The sequence below is a fragment of the Heterocephalus glaber genome, unplaced genomic scaffold, assembly GCF_053883595.1.
Source record: "Heterocephalus glaber isolate CG9 unplaced genomic scaffold, H.glaber_assembly_v1.0 deba00001610, whole genome shotgun sequence".
Lineage (NCBI taxonomy): Eukaryota > Metazoa > Chordata > Mammalia > Rodentia > Bathyergidae > Heterocephalus > Heterocephalus glaber.
Window position 1 is genome coordinate 3,663,142 of NW_028258381.1, and position 19,133 is coordinate 3,682,274.

At 36.1% G+C, this 19,133-nt stretch overlaps 1 protein-coding gene across 4 annotated transcripts in view; it reads left to right on the forward strand.

Moving 5' to 3' along the window:
- The window catches only part of Sack1b (scaffolding CK1 anchoring protein B), a 75,190-nt gene that overhangs the window by 16,027 nt on the left and 40,030 nt on the right, over positions 1-19,133 (forward strand). For all 4 annotated transcript variants that reach the window (XM_004868827.3, XM_021247615.2, XM_087196002.1 and 1 more), the window contains one exon: positions 4,839-5,342. In XM_004868827.3, coding sequence (XP_004868884.2) covers positions 4,899-5,342 — 444 coding nt within the window. In that variant the 5' untranslated portion in view covers positions 4,839-4,898. The remainder of the gene's footprint in view (positions 1-4,838; positions 5,343-19,133) is intronic.

The window sequence follows — 19,133 nt, forward strand, 5'->3', positions numbered from 1 at the left end:
GCCTACAGCACTGTAACCTTTGGGGAGTGGTGTTTCTCTGTCCTGCAGAACTCTTTAGAGACTCATCCAGGTCACTGCACTGATCAGTAGTCCATTTTATGCCTGAGCACTACACCACCATATGGGTGTATTTTGGGTTAATATTTACTTGTTGAGGGACACTTTGGTTGTTCCCAGTTTGGGACTGATATAAATAAAGTTGCGAGGAATATGCATGGACAAGTTTTTGAGTAAAGATGTCTTGATTTTTCTTGGATATTTTCCAAGAATATGAATGCTGTAATATATGTTAGTTTCTTGTTTTGTTTTATAAATTGCCAAACTTTTTCAGAGTAGCCAATAGTTTGATATATATATATATATATATATATATATATATTGTATTCAAAGGACTTACATTGAAATTTCCACTTGCCACAAGTGACTCTAAAGGTCTGACATCAAATGCAATCTGTAATTTAAAAAATGGATTTTTAAAGCCATTTTTTACTGACTAGATTCACTAGTAGATAAGGCCAGTGTTCTGCCCAGCTTTTAATTCATAATAAAATTTCATCTTTCTCTATTTATTGCTCCATGTTAAAAGAACATACATTTCCTAGGATTGTTAATAGTTATTAATAAAGTGGTACCTTCTTTTATAAGTTAAAAGCTACACCTAATTAATTTGACCTCTAATAAAACCTTCTGTCTGTCCAGTGAATGCCTTGAGGGTGTAGCTTTGTAAGAAAGCACAGGAGCTATTGTATCACAGTAGTCATTTATGTGTGCCATTTTGTCTCGTTAAGTTTTTTGTAAATGTTTCCTTCATAAGTATTCCTTGTAAACAGTCTTTGTAATAATTTAGTATCTCAAGACAGTGGATAGGTTATAGCTTTCCCATGGGACAAAAGCAAGAATATTTGATTTTTAACTTTTGTACATAACATAATAATAATCTTAACTCATTGCTCATGACTATTCAATTTTTCTTTTAATGTGGTTTTTCCACATGCCATCTACCATTAACTATTGGGTTAGTCCTCTGGTACTTCACTTTTTTTTTCATTTATTGACTCAGATTTCTTCATTAACTTTTCATGCAACCTCATTTATTTTGCTTTTATAGTCCTTTTGATCTCTGTGATTTCTGTTAATGAATCAGTAAAAGAATGAAATTTTTACAGTTTTAAAGTATTTATTTGGCCAGGTGTGGTGGTGCATGTTTGTAATCCCAGCACTCAGGAGGCTGAGGCAGAAGGATCACCATGAATTTGAGGCCAGCCTGGGCTACATATTGAGACCCTGTCTCAAACAAAACAAAATAAAATGAGACAATGAAGTATTTTTTTATAGGTAAAGCTCAAATAAATATTTTAAAAAGACTTTATACATTTTAACTTCCCTTAGATAATCAGCATTTAACATCACAGGTATAGGAATTCAAAAGTTAAATTTGAAAAGTTAAGTAAAGAAACAAGTGTTCAGAAAAGTGTGGTATATTATGCAAGGATTTTATTTTATTTTATTTTATTTTATTTTATCTTATCTTTTGGTACTGGGGATCGAACTCGGGTCATTGTGCTTGCACAGCAGGCAGGAAACCACTGAGCTAAATTCCTAGCCCAACTTGGGTATATTATGAACAGCCACTACCTGCCACCTTTAGCAGTCACAATTAATGAATGTAATTTCTTATGTAACTACTGAATGCATTTTCTTACAGGGGGTGGGATTATTAAATGAAAACTACACTTTAGCCAGGTATGGTGGCAAAGGCCTGTAATCCCAGCAGGTGATGAGGCTGAAGCAGAAGGATCCATAGATCAAGCCCAGCCTGTGCAATTTAGCAACTCACCCAGACCTTCTCTCAAACTAAAAATAAAGGGAGGGGGGGTGATATAGCTTGGTATTAGGTACTGGGGAAAGGAATACATCTCACTAAACCTTAGGAAACTATACTTTAAGCATAAGCATAGTCTGTCAAGTGAATAGAAACTTTGTTTCTTTGTTAAAAGGAGTATTATGATCCAGGTGTGATGGCACAGGCCTGTAATTCCAGAGCTCCAGAGGCTGAGTCAGGAAGATTGCAGGTTTAAAGCCAACCTGGACTATATAGTAAAACTCTATCTCAAAAAATAAAAAAGTGAACATTATATGCAAAAGAGACCTTTAGTGATGTTGAAAAAGTTTTGATACTATGTTGTCTTAGTTTGCTTTCTGTTACTATTACAAACTCCCTGAGATTGGGTAATTTATAAAGAGGTTTATTTATCTCACAGCTCTGTTGAGGGCCTTGTGCTGTGTCAGTTCATGGCAGAGAAGTGGAAAGGGGAAATGTGCCAGAAGTGCACTTCTATGATGGAGAGGGAGGGGAGAGAGACCTGATTTAACACAGCCTCCTCTTACCATAACTGAGTCAGTTCCCTGCCCTAGCTCACTTCCCCCATATATATATCCAGTCTCAAATCTATGAATGAGGGCAGTGCCCCCTTGGGCCAAGTACTTCCTCATAAGCCTCCATTCTTAAAGACCCCACCTCCTCTCCATACTGTTACATTGGACACCAGGCAGCCAGTGCCGGAAACTCCATGGCCAAGCCATGTGTAAACCTTACCACCTCTGTGAAGCAAGCAAGTGATGCTCTTTCAGTCTTGGTGCCATGGACACTTTAGGGCCAGGCGATTCCTTATTGCAAGAGTCTGTCCTCTGTGTCACAGTGTATGTAGCAAAGTCCCCAGTCTCTCTATCCACTGGATGCCAGTAGCACCCCTCCCTGCAAATGGTGACACTTAAAAACATCTCAGATATTGTCCCCTGGGGAAGTTTCCCCTATTGAAAGTCACTGAACTTGAATGAAGTGTGACTGAGAAAAAGGTAGCACCTACCACAGTGATCAAGAAATTTATGTTTCCTCTTGTGTACCCTGGTGCATACCAATTGAGTAAGCTAATTTAAGCTAAGTAATACAAGAAACAAATTTTCTCTATCTGTACTGTAGCTTTGATACTAACAGATGAGCTAGGTGTTCAGGGTGTTTCATAGCATTAGATGCTGTATCCTGGAGCTGGGATCTAGGAATTCTTCTAGCTGGCTAGGCTTGAATTAAGATGTGATTCATGGGGAGAGCTTTCTGGGAGATGGAGAACAATACATCCTCCATTTATCTTAGATCACATTTAATATTTAGGTTTTCTAGACAATTAGACTAAAAATTCTGAAACTGATAAAATGTGGCACACTTTGTCTTCCATTCTCCTCACTTTGTTCCAATGGGTGCTAGGTCTTTTCTGATCCCTGCGCTTCAGCAAAACAAGATTCTAGCATCCATTGCTTCTCAATTTCTCTGTATGATGAATGAGTGAATCTTCTTATATATTTTGAGCCAAGGAGCTTAAAAAATCATAATAGCTTCCAGATTTACCCTCTCTAATGTGATTTGAATTTGAGTAGCGCTAAGACTGAAAAGGATGAGTAGAGTGGAAATTTTTAATTAGGATAAGGCCACTGACTATGTTTTTGGTCCAATCAGCCCTTTAGTGCTTATAGCACATTATAGAGTTGTATTTTGTTTGCACCTGACAGTGAAAATCATGACTTCAAAACACTAGAAAGTCGCTTATCACACCTAGATAAAGACGAGTCCAGTATCTCACACAGTGAAGCACTGATTGATTGAAAACCTTGGTGGGCATTGTGAGGCCCGAAGCATAAGCGTGGGGAGGCAGCTTTCCATTGCTAAGAGAAAGCTCTGAATTTCCTTTGTCGTCTTAAATTTCTGTATCACCTATGTCTTGTGAAGTCACCAAATCTCATGGTTTTATTTCTTTGAACATCTCTTGAGTATTCCTGTCACTTCTTCATGGGATGTTTGAGCAGTGAAAGACTCTTTTAGCTGAGTGTCTCTCTTCTGGTCCCCAGCAATGTCCAGACAAGTTGTTTTAAGCACAAGTTTTGGTGAATCACAAAAGTCTCCTGGACCCTCCATACATGGCGCTCTCTTTTCTAGTCAGCTTTATCTTCTAGTAAAAGAAGCCTGTTTTCCAGCATCCAGAGTTGTTTTTTTCCTGATTCCTGAACAGCACTGATTACTGTTCTTTGCTTTTGCTTATCATTTTAGTATTGCATGGAATAAAAATATTTCTTCCTGCCATCTGATCAGATTTTTACTCACAGAACCCCAGGTTCAGCAGAAGCCTTCCTCCTGCACAGAACTGCCCATAACTCATTTTCTATTGAGCTCTACTTGCTTATATTTTTAAAGCGCTGAGTTCAGGCATTAACTAGCAAGTGAGGATGAATACATACTTATTTTGGCCCTTTGTTCAAAATGATAACAGTTTATGTATATATTTTGCCACCTACTTTAACTAATTAGTAAATCCCTGAAAGATAAATATTTTGTGCTTTTTGCATTTCATGTAGCGTATTATTATGTGCCTAACAAGTGCTTAGTAGAGACTTAGATTGCCAGCTGGCCAGGCACTAGCTGTGTTCTGATTGTATTTTAAAGCCACAATCCAGAGACTCACAGAAACTGATGCCATCATGTCCAGCCCTGTGTTTAAGTAAAGAACTTCAGTGTGTCAGAGAAGAGAGGTTTTTTAGATCGAAAGCTGAGGGTGGTACCTTGAAAAAGTAAAATCAGACAGCAGTTTGTAAAGGAAGTCTGCTTAACTGATTTGTGAGAGAGACATGAATTTTTCTGCAATTCCCATTTTGGATATGCAATATATGCCCCTGTGAATTACTTAGGTAATCCAAATGAGTAAATGTGAAAATAGTAGTTAACATATGTCAGAAAGCATTTGCATGCAGAATTCTAAGTGATTTTCATTTTCTTCTTTTCAAACACACAGGTATATCTTGCCACTGCCTACATGGACATTTGAAAGTGCCTGCATCAAACACTTGCAAGCATGGAGACCTCTTCCATGCTTTCCTCATTGAATGATGAGCGTAAGTCTGACAACTACATTGAGCCTCACTACAAGGAATGGTATCGGGTAGCTGTGGACACTCTGATAGAACATGGATTAGAGGCATACCAAGAATTTCTTGCCAAAGAACGAGTTTCAGACTTTCTAGCTGAGGAAGAAATTAATTATATTCTGAAAAATGTCCAGAAGGCTGCCCAGAGTACAGCACATGGAACTGATATTTCTTGCGATGAAAACTCATCTTCGGGAACCTACTGGCCCATTGAGTCAGATGTGGAAGCTCCCAATCTTGATCTGGGCTGGCCTTACGTGATGCCTGGACTCCTAGGGAGTACCCACATAGACCTCCTCTTCCATCCCCCGAGAGCACAGCTGCTTACAATAAAGGAAACCATTAGGAAGATGATCAAGGAAGCAAGAAAGGTAATAGTGTTTCTATCTTGAAATGAGAAATTTTGAAATGTGGAAAACTAACATGCATAGTGTAACAGATATGTATGTCTACATGTATGAAGCAGGTCCCTTAGTTTTAGGAAAGATAACTGTGGATTCATAAGAAACTTGTACTTTGCAGATGTCATATGGACCTGGGGAGAGGCGGTACATCCCAGCTCCAGGTGGAGAGATCCCTCTCTTCATAATGTGCCCAGGCGCTAATATCTTAGCCCTTGAAGGGCAAGATATGTGGACTAGGAATAAAATTATTTGATGTATTCCTAAATTTTAAGAACTTAAAATTTTCTTTATTCTCTGAAAAGAAATATTTTGGTGAATCTGGTGAAATTTTCTTTGTTCTCAATAAGACTAATTCTGCTTTATGTGATTACATAAACTATGGTTTTATTTATCTGTTTTCTGAGTTATGTGGAAACAGTATAAAAGCCAGATGATAATTTAGTACTATAAAATGAAGACCTCAGGTATTGGGCATTTTAGGGCCTTGGTGCTCTTTATCAAATATTTATATTGCCTTATAAATCTTACAAGTCCTATTTCAGAGCTCAGATAAAATTGCAGATATATTCCTGTAGTCAATAAGTAAAAATTATTGACAGTTTTTTTATATATCCAGCATCATGGAAGACACTTTGGAGAATCCAACAAAGTTTCCCAAGCACAACTTAGAATTTTAAAATGTTTGGGCAAAATATTATGATGTTTAATTAGAGTATCTATTAGTTATGGAGACTGCTTGGTGCACACATTTATATTTACACAGGACTTGAGGAGGCCTGTGATGGTATTTCTTTCTTCCATGTCAACACATAGCAATTATGAAATATGGAAATAATAAGATCTAGTGTGGTTCATATGACAGGCAACTAAAAATCCAACCATTGGTTGAGGGAGACACAATATGCTGAGGCTAATGTCAAGTGAAGGTTTTGCAAGTGCAAGTTGATTTTATCCCCAAACCTTCTGAAGTCAAATAACCAGACTTTTCAGCTGTGTTATCTTCTTGAGTACTAGTATGTTGCAAAAAGTGCTGAACTATTCCTACTGTTAAAAATTAAGTATAGAATCAGACATAATAGTTGACCAAATTTTATTAATGGGTTCAAATATTAATTCAAGTTTCTAAATTGAACCATGAGTGTTTTAAAAATTATGCCTTGTGTTCTATGATCAAAAATAGTGGTATTTTATAAAATAACAGAAAACTAAAGAATGCATATGTGTCCTTCTAAAGGGAAAATAACAAATGTCATATATTAACATTTACTAATTTCTTTTTTCTTTCTTTCTGGTGTGTGTGTGGCGGGGGGGCACTGAGGATTGAACCCAGGATCTTTGCACTGAGCTACAACCTTTACCCTTTTAAAATTTTTAATTTTGTGACAGGGTCTCACTAAATTGCTATGTTGTCTGGGCTGGAGTAAACTCGCCGTCTTTCTGCTTCAGCCTTGCACAGTGCTCAGATTATAGGCATGTGCCACCATGCCCAGCACATTTGTAATGTTTGTTAGAGGACATTATATGCTTTTGAAAGTCATTAGTGGTAGAGAACTGTATTACTGATCAGCTGCCCCATAGATGGCGAGGAGAAGGTGAACATATGAAGACGTGCTTCCCGGATTCAAGTTGGGAATGTGTATAAGGCTGGGGCAGGAAAACTGGAAAGTGTAGCATGCAGGTGAAGATTAGTACTGTGGTGACCTAGCATTTATGTAGTTATCACCCTATTTCCTTTGGGCCACACACTCAGTGCCACAAAACAGACATAATTCAGGAGGTATTACTAAATTTTTGGGCTAGCACTCACTGGAAACTGAACATTAGTTGTGACTTTTTGATGTATTTTTCTTTGCAAGGGCATTGTGTGTTTAGTGAGTCTCTAAAAGTAATACCATTCCCCTGGCCATTGTCTGCTGGGAGCTCTCTTGGAACAACAAGTGGAGGAAATTGAAGAATTTTCTATAGAACAATGTAATGTTTTGCTTCTCTTGCATAAAATCAAAATGACATCAAATAAGACATAGAATGCTACATATACATATCTAAGCCGAATTCAAAAAAGAGATTTGATCAAATTGAGTTATAATACAATTGAATATAAATCATAGCAATTTTGTTGTTGTCTTTCCAAAAACATTGAAGAATATGCTAGTTTTTACCCAAATGCAATAAATACTGAGGGCAAATTGGCTATCTATGCATGGAAGGGATATTTATCAAATATTTTGGGAGTTTCTTCATCTGACACTTATCTATTTAAAGATTTTTGAAGAATCAAATACTCTGGGCAAAATTCATTGACTGGATTGTTTTAAAAAATTAAGATTGTTTAGCTGATAACGAGACAAGGTCCTGTAAATAATTTTAAAGTAAGGACGAATATTATTATGAAATAAAGAGCTTGTCAGAACATGTTGCTTTTTAAATATGAAGCTTGGTTTTCACAACTATCATTTACTCAACAGAAAGTCACGTTCTGTTCTTAACCTGCAGAAGCAAGATAAGCTTTCAGGTTTTGAATCTTTTTCCAAGGATACTTCTTTTTATAGATGATTTAGTGGATATGTCTGTGTTATGGGGACAATCTCTCTTTCTCATGAAGTATTTGAATAAGGTAGATTTAATGGATAGAATAATTTCTAGCTCCTTTTCTTAAGGAGATTCCTTTGGTAATCAACATTGTAAAACTCTGCTAAAATATGAGGCCAAACAAGTAGGGATAAGAACTGGCAAAGAAGAACCTAAGAAGAGATCACAGAAAAGAACAGATCCATTTTCACTGTTCTGTTTCCAATTGAGATAAGACATTAATGGAAATAAATCTTAAATTAATTAATTGCTAAGAGGTCTGAACAATTAAAATCTGATCATGAAACACCAGGTTAACCTTTTAGTACCTTGAGAAAGGAGTTAAAAATAATGTTATATCTCATCTATCTTTACTGGAAATAAGTCTAAATTTTTTGTGTACTGATGATTGAACCAAGGGCCATACACATGCTAGGCAAGTGCACAACCATTGAGCTACATACACCCTTGACCCCTGAAATATTTTTTTAGTATCACTGTTACACTGTTGTTCCTAGTTTAAGTTGTACTGTTTATGAATCATTTTTCTTTTATAAATAGAAGATGCTTTTATAGTATTTTTAAAAATCTACACTTTTAATCACTTATACATATTAGTTTTGATAATTGTCCTTTAGACATTGTTTCCAGGCTTTTCTCCCCTTTCTTTTGCATATTTGCTTATGTTGTTTGAGAATTTTCCTTTGGGAAAATGCAATTATAGATACTATCTTACATGTGCCCTAAAGGAACATATTTTAATTTATTCAGTTTTTTTAGGCTTTTTCTATTTTTTACCGTGTGGTTGACATAATTACATTTGGGTCAGCTTCATAAAGTCTGACAGGGTCTAGCAAGACTTTCTCCCAAGTAATTACTTGTCTCTCAAGGAATGTTCCCAAGGTAATATATGCATGTATTCCTAATTACTGTGAACTCTTCTTATGAAAACATCCCCTTTAATTACTTTATAAAAAGTCATCTTTCATTAAAGTGATTTTTTTCCAGTCACTCAATGGTACCTATTCACCAAGTATGACTTCTGCTAGCATTGAGTATGGAAACATTTAATCAGAATGTCTTTTGCCTGTGTTTCCTAATTCTAGCCTAGATTCTTTTGTGAATTGTGACTCTTACTCTTGCAAAATATTGAATCAAGTTGGCACATAGCTGAAGTACAGTGAGAATTAGGGCACATAATCCCTGGGTGCTCTGTTATGTCACTCAAGTTCAGGTTTTGATTGCTCCCTGAGTCACTATTCCTGGGTGTGTCTGTTTGGCCCTGAGAGCTGTTAGTCACACAGAACAAAGTGATCTGTTACTGTAGTTGGCCCTGTGGATGCAAAGGAGAAGGTGAACTAATGGAGGTGCTTCCAGGGGCCAGCTGGTGGCATAAAAGTAGTGTTAAACTAGAGGTTTAGCCACCTGAGTGGCACACTAACTAGTTTTAGCATTGAACAACTCATTGTCCCTTCATAGGTATCAGCACTTACTCAGTAAAGGATAAGAAGCAAAAGCTCTTGGGTGTTTCTAAAATCTAGTATGCATATCCAAATTTCTAATTGTTTTAAAAATAGTATTATATTGCTTGCTGAACTAATCCATAATAGGAATGATTTTCATCATGTCACAGTGGTACTGCCAGGTGCATCACCTTATAACTATCCTTCTACCCGACTTGGTGACCTTTCTGTATTTATCTCTGCCTTTCTTAGGCTAGTATCACCTCTCTCCTAGTGTTCTCAGTTTTTAATTATTTCCTCTCTGCCCCATCTTTTTCCCAACTTGCACTGTAAATCCTTTCATTCTTGGAATTTGAGCCATAATTAGTTCTAGGAAATATATTTTACTTAGGTTTAATAATGTTATTATCTTGTGACATTAAATTGAATAGCTTTTCTCTGAATAAAGGGGATTACTATATGTTAATACATATTTTAGTTTAAGTATATGTGAGAAAGAGGTTAGGGAGAAGGAAGAAGGGGATAGAGAGAGTGTTAGGGAGAGAGGGAAAGAGAAGGGAGGTGGGCGGGGGTGAGGACAGGACCCTGAGCCTTGTTTGAATTGCACTGACTTCCTGCTGGAACTAGATGGAGAGAGTATGTTCCATGTTCTCCTTCCTTGATTCATTCACCTCCTTGCTCCTTCAACAACTACAACTCTGTATTAATTGTAGTGGGGGACCTCAACACCCCACTGTCACAAATAGATAGATCAACTAGACTAAAAATAAGTAATGAAATACTAGAACTCAATCGAACTCTTGAACAAATGAACTTAACAGATGTTTACAGAGTCTTCCACCCTACAAAATCAGAATACACATTCTTCTCAGCTGCACATGGGTCATTCTCAAAAATAGACCACATACTCACATATAGAACATGTTTAAGTAAGTGCAAGGGAATTGAAGTTATCCCCTGTATATTTTCAGACCATACTGCGATGAAATTGGAGATCCATAGCAAACTCGAAACTCGAAAAATTTCATAAACACGTGGAAATTGAACAACACACTTCTGAATAAGCAGTGAGTCACAGAGGAAATTAAAGAAGAAATCAGACAATTCCTTCAATTAAATGACAATGACAATACAACATATCGGAACCTATGGGACACAATGAAAGCAGTCTTACGAGGGAAATTCATAGCAGTGAATACGCATATCAGGAAAACAGAATGAGCCCAATTAAACAACCTGATGCTGCATCTCAAGCTTCTAGAAAAAGAAGAACAGGACAACCCCAGAGCTCATACAAGGGAGGAAATTATAAAGATCAGAGGAGAAATCAATGCAATGGAGACTAAGAGAACGATATAAAAAATCAATGAAGCCAGGAGTTGGTTCTTTGAAAGAATCAACAAAATTGACAAACCCTAAGTCTGTTATTTTTAAAAGTTACTTAATGAGGGCCGGGGATTTAGCTTAGTGGTTCCGTCACCTGCCTCACAAGTGCAAGGACCTGAGTTTGATCCCCGGTACCAAAAAAAAACCAAAAAAAAATCACATTAAAAGTTACTTAAGGGAGATGAGTGGGTGAAGAAGGCACTGTTTAGGAACTTTAAAATTTTTACTTTAAGGTAATTTTGTGCTTCCTTGGTTGACTTAATAACTTTTGTATAACTACTTTTAAAAAAAATTACCCCAATAAATAACGCTCTATTTTAAAGAGGCCAGCATATAATGGTATGAAAGCTTAGAATCTTGAAGTAATCTTAAACCTGGCTCAGTCAGCTTGTTTTCTTAGATTATACATTACAAATGCAGCCTTTGAATTATTTCCCGTGTACATCATGGAGATGCTGTGCAGATAGGACCCTTGTGAGAACTGAATAAGATAGCTGAAGTTTCTAAAGTGACACCCAAGACACCGGCTGCCCGTTTGGCTTTCCTGCCTGCTGCTGAGCTCTTAACCCCTCCTTTTCTTCCTTCTCTTCCTTCTATTTCCTTGTCCCTTACTTCTGTCAAAAAAATGCATCAACTTACATATTTACCTCACTTATTTGGCATTTGTTGTTTTAAAATAAGAGTAACCTCTGACTAAGTTCAGTATTTACTATCACGGCACAGCACTTGGAATACTAGCTAGGTTTCCTAGGTGTTTGTGATGTGAATAGTCCTCAAAAGATGTATGCACTTGTCTAAAGGATTGTAATGATTATGCATACTACATTAGTTGTAGGGTGACACAGTATTTCCCACATGTTATTGCTTGGAAGTTTCAACTGGGAACCTTAAATATAAGATTCAAATAAATATACTCGAAAGTAAGAACCACTGTGAAGACAGTGTAGATATGTATTTTATATTTAGGGTGTACAGAAACGTATCTTCTTAGAAATAATGGTGTTTTAGAAAAATGGCAAAGTCATACTTTCTTATCTGTCATCAGAGATCTGATGGGAAGTTAAAGACAAAGGATGTGTTCTACAGAGTAGGGAAAAAAATCATTCCATTATCATCAAGAATTTAAAAAATTTAAAAACTTTCTGGGTAATACAAGGTTATATACAAGGGTTATATATTTATATATACAAGAGTTATATATTTATGAAAAAGAACAAGGTTTTATAAATTCCTAAAATCTACCTGCCTTATAGACCTGTGATCTTTGTGTCAAAAGTTCAGCTAAGCAATTTTTAGTTTAATAATGTATTACTTACTGAAAATTTCTGGTACAATTCAAAAGGCAATAAATAATATTAATTGAGGTATATCCTATTTAGTCTTCTTATCTTAGTGATAATGGTACTATTTTATGCTTTATTGAAACAAATATTTGGAAAGATATGAAGAAATGAAAATAAAATTATTATGGTACAAAGTCTTGAACTTGGCTGTCCACCAAAACCTTCAGTAACTTATGAGTTTCAGATGTTTACAAGGCACTTATCAGTTAAATGCTAAAGATTATCCATGACTTTTAACAGATTTTAATTTAAAAATGGCAACTTAGAAGACTTTAGCTGTGAAAAGGAGACAGTTACAAGTGACAGTAAATTTAAGAGAGACTTTCTCTTGTTGATAACCACAATTCTATGAATACGTGCAAAGAAACAGTTTAGCATTTGAGTAATTTAGAAGTGTATACTGATTTATTTGATCAAGGGAAATGTTTTTAAGACCAATTATTACTCTTTGGTTCTTAAAAGCTCTTTTTTCCAAAATTAGCTATGAGAAACCACTCCTGAGGGACTGCACATTGTCTCCGCTGTCTTTCTATTGAACCTTGAGTAACTGTTATTAACAGCAGTGCAAAATGTATTTTTGTGTATGATGCATTCTCCAAAGTACAAAGCCTATGTTTTTTAAAGCTCATTTGTTAACCCATTTTCTTTCCTGTCACGGCTTTGAAATAAAAGTGACTTACTTATTGAAATGTGTAATACTTTGTCTGATGACACTTCTACTGCAGGAGTGACAAAGCTAAATGTCATCATAAAATGTCATCATAAAATGCTCAGCTTTCATAATGCCTAAATACCACCTCCATCTCATAGGATTTTTACAAAATCAGTTGCTTTCAGGGCTAAGCCAGAAAAAAAATAAAAAGGAGAAGGGAACAGATGTTGTTCCAACAGAGAGTAAAGGAACAAAGAGGAAATGACTTATTTGGGAATTCTTGTTAAAAGTATTATAGAAATGATAAGCTGAGGACCTTTGGTGTACACGGAGGCATGTTATCAAAAGTTGACGTTCATGAGACTGAGGATCTGGCTTCCCTTTACTCTGTGTGCTTTCAGTGAGATCTAAGTGATGGAGGTTTGTTATGGGAGTCTGGTTGAACTCATGAGTGCTGTAACACCAGACTGATGTTATATTTAAAATATTCTTCCTGCTTTTTTACAGTTTGTACAGATTCATGTGGCATATGCTTTTATATCCACTACTGGAGTCTATTAACTAGTCACTCTTAAAAGAGTCTTGAAAAATTCAGTAGGTTTTATCACCCAAAGGAGAGCTGGCTTCTACTTTTGAGCAAAGGTATCTATACAATGTAAGCTATTAGCAACAGAAGGCAATGTTTTTTAAGCACATGTGTATCAGACCCCATGCTATACATTTTACATGCATTACATTACATTGGCCTTTACAGTAGCCCTGAGGAATATCACATTTCACTGATGAATAATCTGCTCACTGCAGAAGTCATTAGTGACTGTGTGGCACCAAAATGCTCATGTTTGGTAAGTAATGACCATGCTTTCCTAAGTGAGGGTGTTAGAAGACCTGGTTTGGTGGGCCTAGCAGTGAGGCTAGGTGGTGCACTGTGGAGGCTTTGATTTCTAAATGAGCCAGGTAATTAATTGACCTGGCGGTGACAGAAGGTTATGACAAGCAGGTAAGGTGCAGTGGCTACAGTCCAGACAAAGGCAGGGTGTACGGAGGTGGGGCTCAGGATAACATATGGGGGATGTTTGAAGAGGGGAGAAAGTGGAAGCCAGAAAATGAAGTTGTCCTTTGGCCTCCCTGACCTTTGGGTTTTACTGTGAGGTAGAACAGTCAGCCTTTGTCAAACTCATGGCCTAAAATATGACAGCCATTCATTCATTCATTATTCATTCCTCATTCATTCATCAAATATTTATTTAGTGCCCACTGTATATAAGGCACTGTCCTAAGTTCTGGGAAATAACTGAAAGAATAAATTACTGAAGAAACCCTGCCTGCTCTTGAAGGAAGCTTGCATACAAATGTGAAAAGATAGATAATAAGTATGATAAATGAGACATTCTGTAGAGAAAATAAAAATGAAATCACAAATGTGGTTGGGCAGGAGGGAATTGGGAGAAGGTCATTTGTGATTCTAAATAAGATACTCAGATTTGGCCTTAAGAAAGTGACATTTGACCCAATATTTGAGGACAGAGTTGCTAGATCCAAGACAGCAAAGGGGAGATGAGTAAAAGGTAAGATTAGAGGGGTAAGACGGAGGCCAGGTCTTGGAAGTCCATGGAGGCCAGTATAAAGAACTTGGCTTAACCTCTGTGTAAATTGGGGCTGCAGTGGAACCTTTTGGGCAAAAGAAAGGCACGATCCATTTCAAGTACAGTGTATTTTAAAGGATGTTTCTTCCTGCATTGTTGAAAATTGACTGTAGAAGCTTGAGAGAAGAGTGTGTTAGGAAGGTCTTAATATAATTTATATGTTGGATGAGTGTCTTAGTAAGGACAGTGGCAGTGATGGCTAATTTGATATGTTTTAAAGGAGCAAAATGTGGAGTGTGAACTAAGTTGAATATAAGATGACTCTGGCAAGTTGGGCTTGTGCAGTTGGAATCATGGCACTGTCATCTACACTTATCAGAGGCCTCTGAGAGCTGGCACAAGGAAGCAGACAAGAGATAAGGTTTCAGGGGCCTTCTAGTTACTACTTTCAACTCAGCCTAGGAATGGGTGACCCATCATCCCAGCCTCTGTGACCTGGGCTCCAGACATGCTCAGTACAGAGATTAGTGTTCATATTGAAACCCAAACATAGTGACTAACTTGGTGAACAGGCCTGATCCTGAGGGCCTAAGTGAGGGACAGAGTTGGAAGTATAGGTAAATAACAGGTGTGAGATAAGAACCAGACTGACAAGATGCTGACCAGGATCTAAGAAAATAAATCATACACCCTGCTGAGAAACAGAACCTCCAAACAAACTAGTCATTTGAGCCCACTTCAGGCAATTATTAAGAAATTTAAAAAAAAATTCACAAATGCTGGTCAGGGCAAGGAAAGATACAATATAAAACTGATCAAGTGTGACATGGGAGGTCATTTTTTTAATAGGCCATTTGGGATGAATTTTTAAAATTATTTTTTTGGTAGTGCTAGGGATCAAATCTGGGATTCTGAATTTACTTGAGTGAATAAACTTTGAGAAGAATTTAACTGTATGCTGTAGAGCTTGGCAAGGGTTGCTGTGAGCAGTAAATTGGAGACAAATTTGAGAGAAAGCTTTGGCACAGCTCAGTAGATGCTAAGAAGTTATGAAATGTATTTGAGTAAGAAGATGGTGTCATCAAACCTGATGTTGGACATAGTGATATTTTATTTTGGTTAGGTTAAAAGACAGAGAAAAATATAAAACAGGTTATAGCAAGTATTGGGATAAGTAACAAGCGAACAGTAGACTGGAGTTAACTAAAGTTCAATAGAAAACAAAATGTCTTCCTGAAGAAGAATATGTCTTCAATTTACTGTTACAATAAGAAAAAATATAACTTCTTAATTCTATCTTAAGGTTTTTTTAGAGATATTTTAAGATATAAACACCTGATTTTAAATCCAAAAATGATTACTGTATAAAAATACTTACATGTATATACACAGTTTAATTCTGTACATGCCTGTTGAATTCCTGCTAGGTGCAAGACACTGTCAAATCATTCAAATGGGAAAAAAAGTTCTTCCAGTGTTTTAAATTCTAATGTTTGAGGAATGTGGTAAAAGTTTCGTGGAGGATATGTAGGTAAAATGCTATAGGTGTATGGATACCACCCAGGTAACCTATGTATTATAAAGGATATGGACTTTTTCCATCTTTTTACTGATGAAATATCAGAAGATTATAGAAAGTTTTGAATTTTTCTGACAATCACGATACAGATAAAATACAGAATAGTTTTTGGTAAACTTAGTAGCCCATCAAATGTGTATACTTAAGGTTTAATTTTTCTCTCATGATTGGAATACTTACATTCCTTACGAAAGGCATGAGAAAATACAGGAAGGGTTAAGAAAATAAAATTCAACTACTGTCTTCAGCTAGTATTAGAAATGTTCTTCCCTATTAGGTAAATAATAGAAAAAATAGGAAAAAATAGAGAGGTACATGTACCCACAAGTATTTGGGTATGTGTGTATTTAAAGGACTTATCTAGAAAAAAGGATGTTAGTTAATATGTAACACACCTGAGATATATACTTATTGTGTATATTTTAAAATGTTGCCTCCTGCATTTTCCACTTACAGTTTTTTTCCTATAATGAAATAATCGATTTTTCATCCTGGAATGTGATGACATAATGCAAGGCAATGGGAGCTGCCTACTTTGAGTGTAGATATTGAGGAGCTTCTCTATTCTGTGGAGACTTTAAGGAACAAAAGTAAAACCAGCTAGAGGGCTGTCTGCTTTTTATTAGTGCACATGCTGCTGCCTGTGATACTGCCAGTGATAACACACTCCTTTATCACCGGGCTCCTCCCTCTCACTCCTCAGGTAAACGCCTTGGTTTACTCTTGCTGATAGGATGAAGGTCTCAGGGCCATATTCCTGCATACATGAAGAAAACCTCAACTCTTTCTGCATAAATTTTAGCTACTAACATGGTCAGTTGACTTTTGAAGCTTTAAAAAAGTAGAAAAATACAGTAAGTTTACATTTTCTTTCACAAGCCAAAACTTTACTTTAGGTTATATTAATTTCTTATTAATAATCACTTTTTTATTTTTTCCCCTAACAAATTCAAACACAGGAAATATTTGCAACAAGTTAATAAATGTGAAAACCAAAAACATTGCCATTTGGCTAAATATCAACCCAATATGTGCTACTGAAAAATCTATAATCATGAGAATATAAGTATCTGAGTCATAGCAGTCATATTTGAACTGGCTAAAATTCTAGAGCAGTTAATTAAAAAAATCATATGTTTGTCTTTTTACAGATGAACATAGAGAAGTTGCAAGGTCCACAGTCACCCAACTGATTAATAACTATAAGAATGATGGTACAAAGGTGTCTTCACCTCTGTTCCAAGACTCTGTATCATATTGCTTCTCCCTTCAGAGGTGAAGAACAAAAGAGGCTAAATCATTTATCCTGGGCTTTAGAAGCAGGAAGTGACAGGAATGGTAGGAGGCCCCCAGAGGGCCTTCCTTTTTAACCACCCTGGTGTGTTACACCTCTGATAGACCATTTCAGGCTGGCACTGTGCCAACCAATCAGGTACTCTTTCCTTTTAACTAGTTATCTGCCAGGGACTCCAGCTCATAGAAGCTCCATGAATAGCTGGGTTTTTGTTCTGAAGTCTTCCCTTGTGTGCTTTATCTCCCTCTACCTCCTTCCATTCACTTTTTTTTTCTTGGTTTTTGGTGATTTGGTTCAGTCCTCCCACTTGTCTGGAAAGTTTGGAGCAAGCACTGGATATAAATGAAAAGATTCAGAAGATGTAGAGAGGATTTGGTTTTCTTTGGATTGGTGTAACAGTAGAACAGATCACCTTATTCTAGCCAGGGCTTGAGATTTTGTGAGGTTGAGATTTAGTCTTTTGATAGTGGTCTGTGTTCAGTTTTCACTTTTTTAAGTTTCTCTAACTCTCTGGGCTCTCATTTAAAAATCTGAAGGGTTTTTTTGGGATCTTCTTTCCTGGAAGAATCCAAACTCCAATTTTTATCTTCCCAATGTGATTATCAAAGCTTTCTGAAGATTTTTACCCTCTTAGAGCGACTTCATTCTAATTCGTTTCTCACTCTGTGCTCATTGAACAATTTAGGATTTGACAAATGCCTTAGGGCAATAACTGCAAAGATTTTTGAGTTTTCTTTATTTCGGTTGCTTTTTCTCTGAGTGGTGATCTACAGGTCATTTTGGGGTAGGTGTTTCAGGACTTGTTTTTCTCTTCTTATGCTTTTGAGATTGACAAAGAGCTCTTGATCACGTTTTACTGTTTGGCCTGCATGTCTTGCTGTTTGAATTAGGAAATGTGAAATTTTGTGAGGTAAAATAGTGCAAGAAAAAGAATTTGGCTTTCTCTGTGATCTTGGTACCACAAGTCCTAACTTTATTTTATTAAAAATTTTTTTTCTGCCTTTATCATTTTCATTTGGAGTGTTGGTCTAATACAAGCTATCAGTCTGAAGAAACTTTTTATATTGAATTAATTAGTGTGATAAAATATTACAAAATCTCCATGTGAATTTTGGAAGAAATTACACATTTTAGGTTTGCATTGAAGAAGTTTAAAATATAAATCATAGTGAATTGTCACTATTTTAATATTTAGAAAAGTTGTTTAAATTTATTTCTAATAGTAAAATGTAAATATTGCTCATTCAGTGAACCATGTAAGGGCTGTTTTTATTTCACTCTTATTTTGAGCATTTCCAACATTTTTATGGATGGATTTTATGGATGTAGTTTTTTATTTTCTTCCTGTGTCTTACTCTTCCAACATTCCTCATGCAGAGCACATCATGAAACTTATTTCAAACATTGTCTGGATGAAGCTTAGTCTATTAAGCTATTTATGATAAGTCTGAAGATTTAAAATGCTACTACTACAAAATGATATACACATGGAAATATGTGTATAGAGAGCCTGTATTGTAAGTACAGTGTGTGTGTACATATGTTGATATATACACAGAATTTATTTCCTCACTTTCAGAATCTTAAGTCTATGAGTCCCTCATACACACCCGTAAGTGTTTAACCCCAAGGAAAACTTAGCAGGTTTATGTGCTCCTGATTTTAAAGTCTTAAAAGTTAATTCTTGTCTATATTTTTAAAAGCCACCATAAACATCATAAACCATCTATAATTTAATAGTTAATTTTTATATATATGTAATTTTCACACTTTAGCTATTTATGTTAAAATTAGTTGTTAAATCAAAAGTATATAAGGCCATAATCTTTGAAACATTGGAATGAAAGTAAATAGCCATAATGAAACCAAATACTGTACAAGAATTTC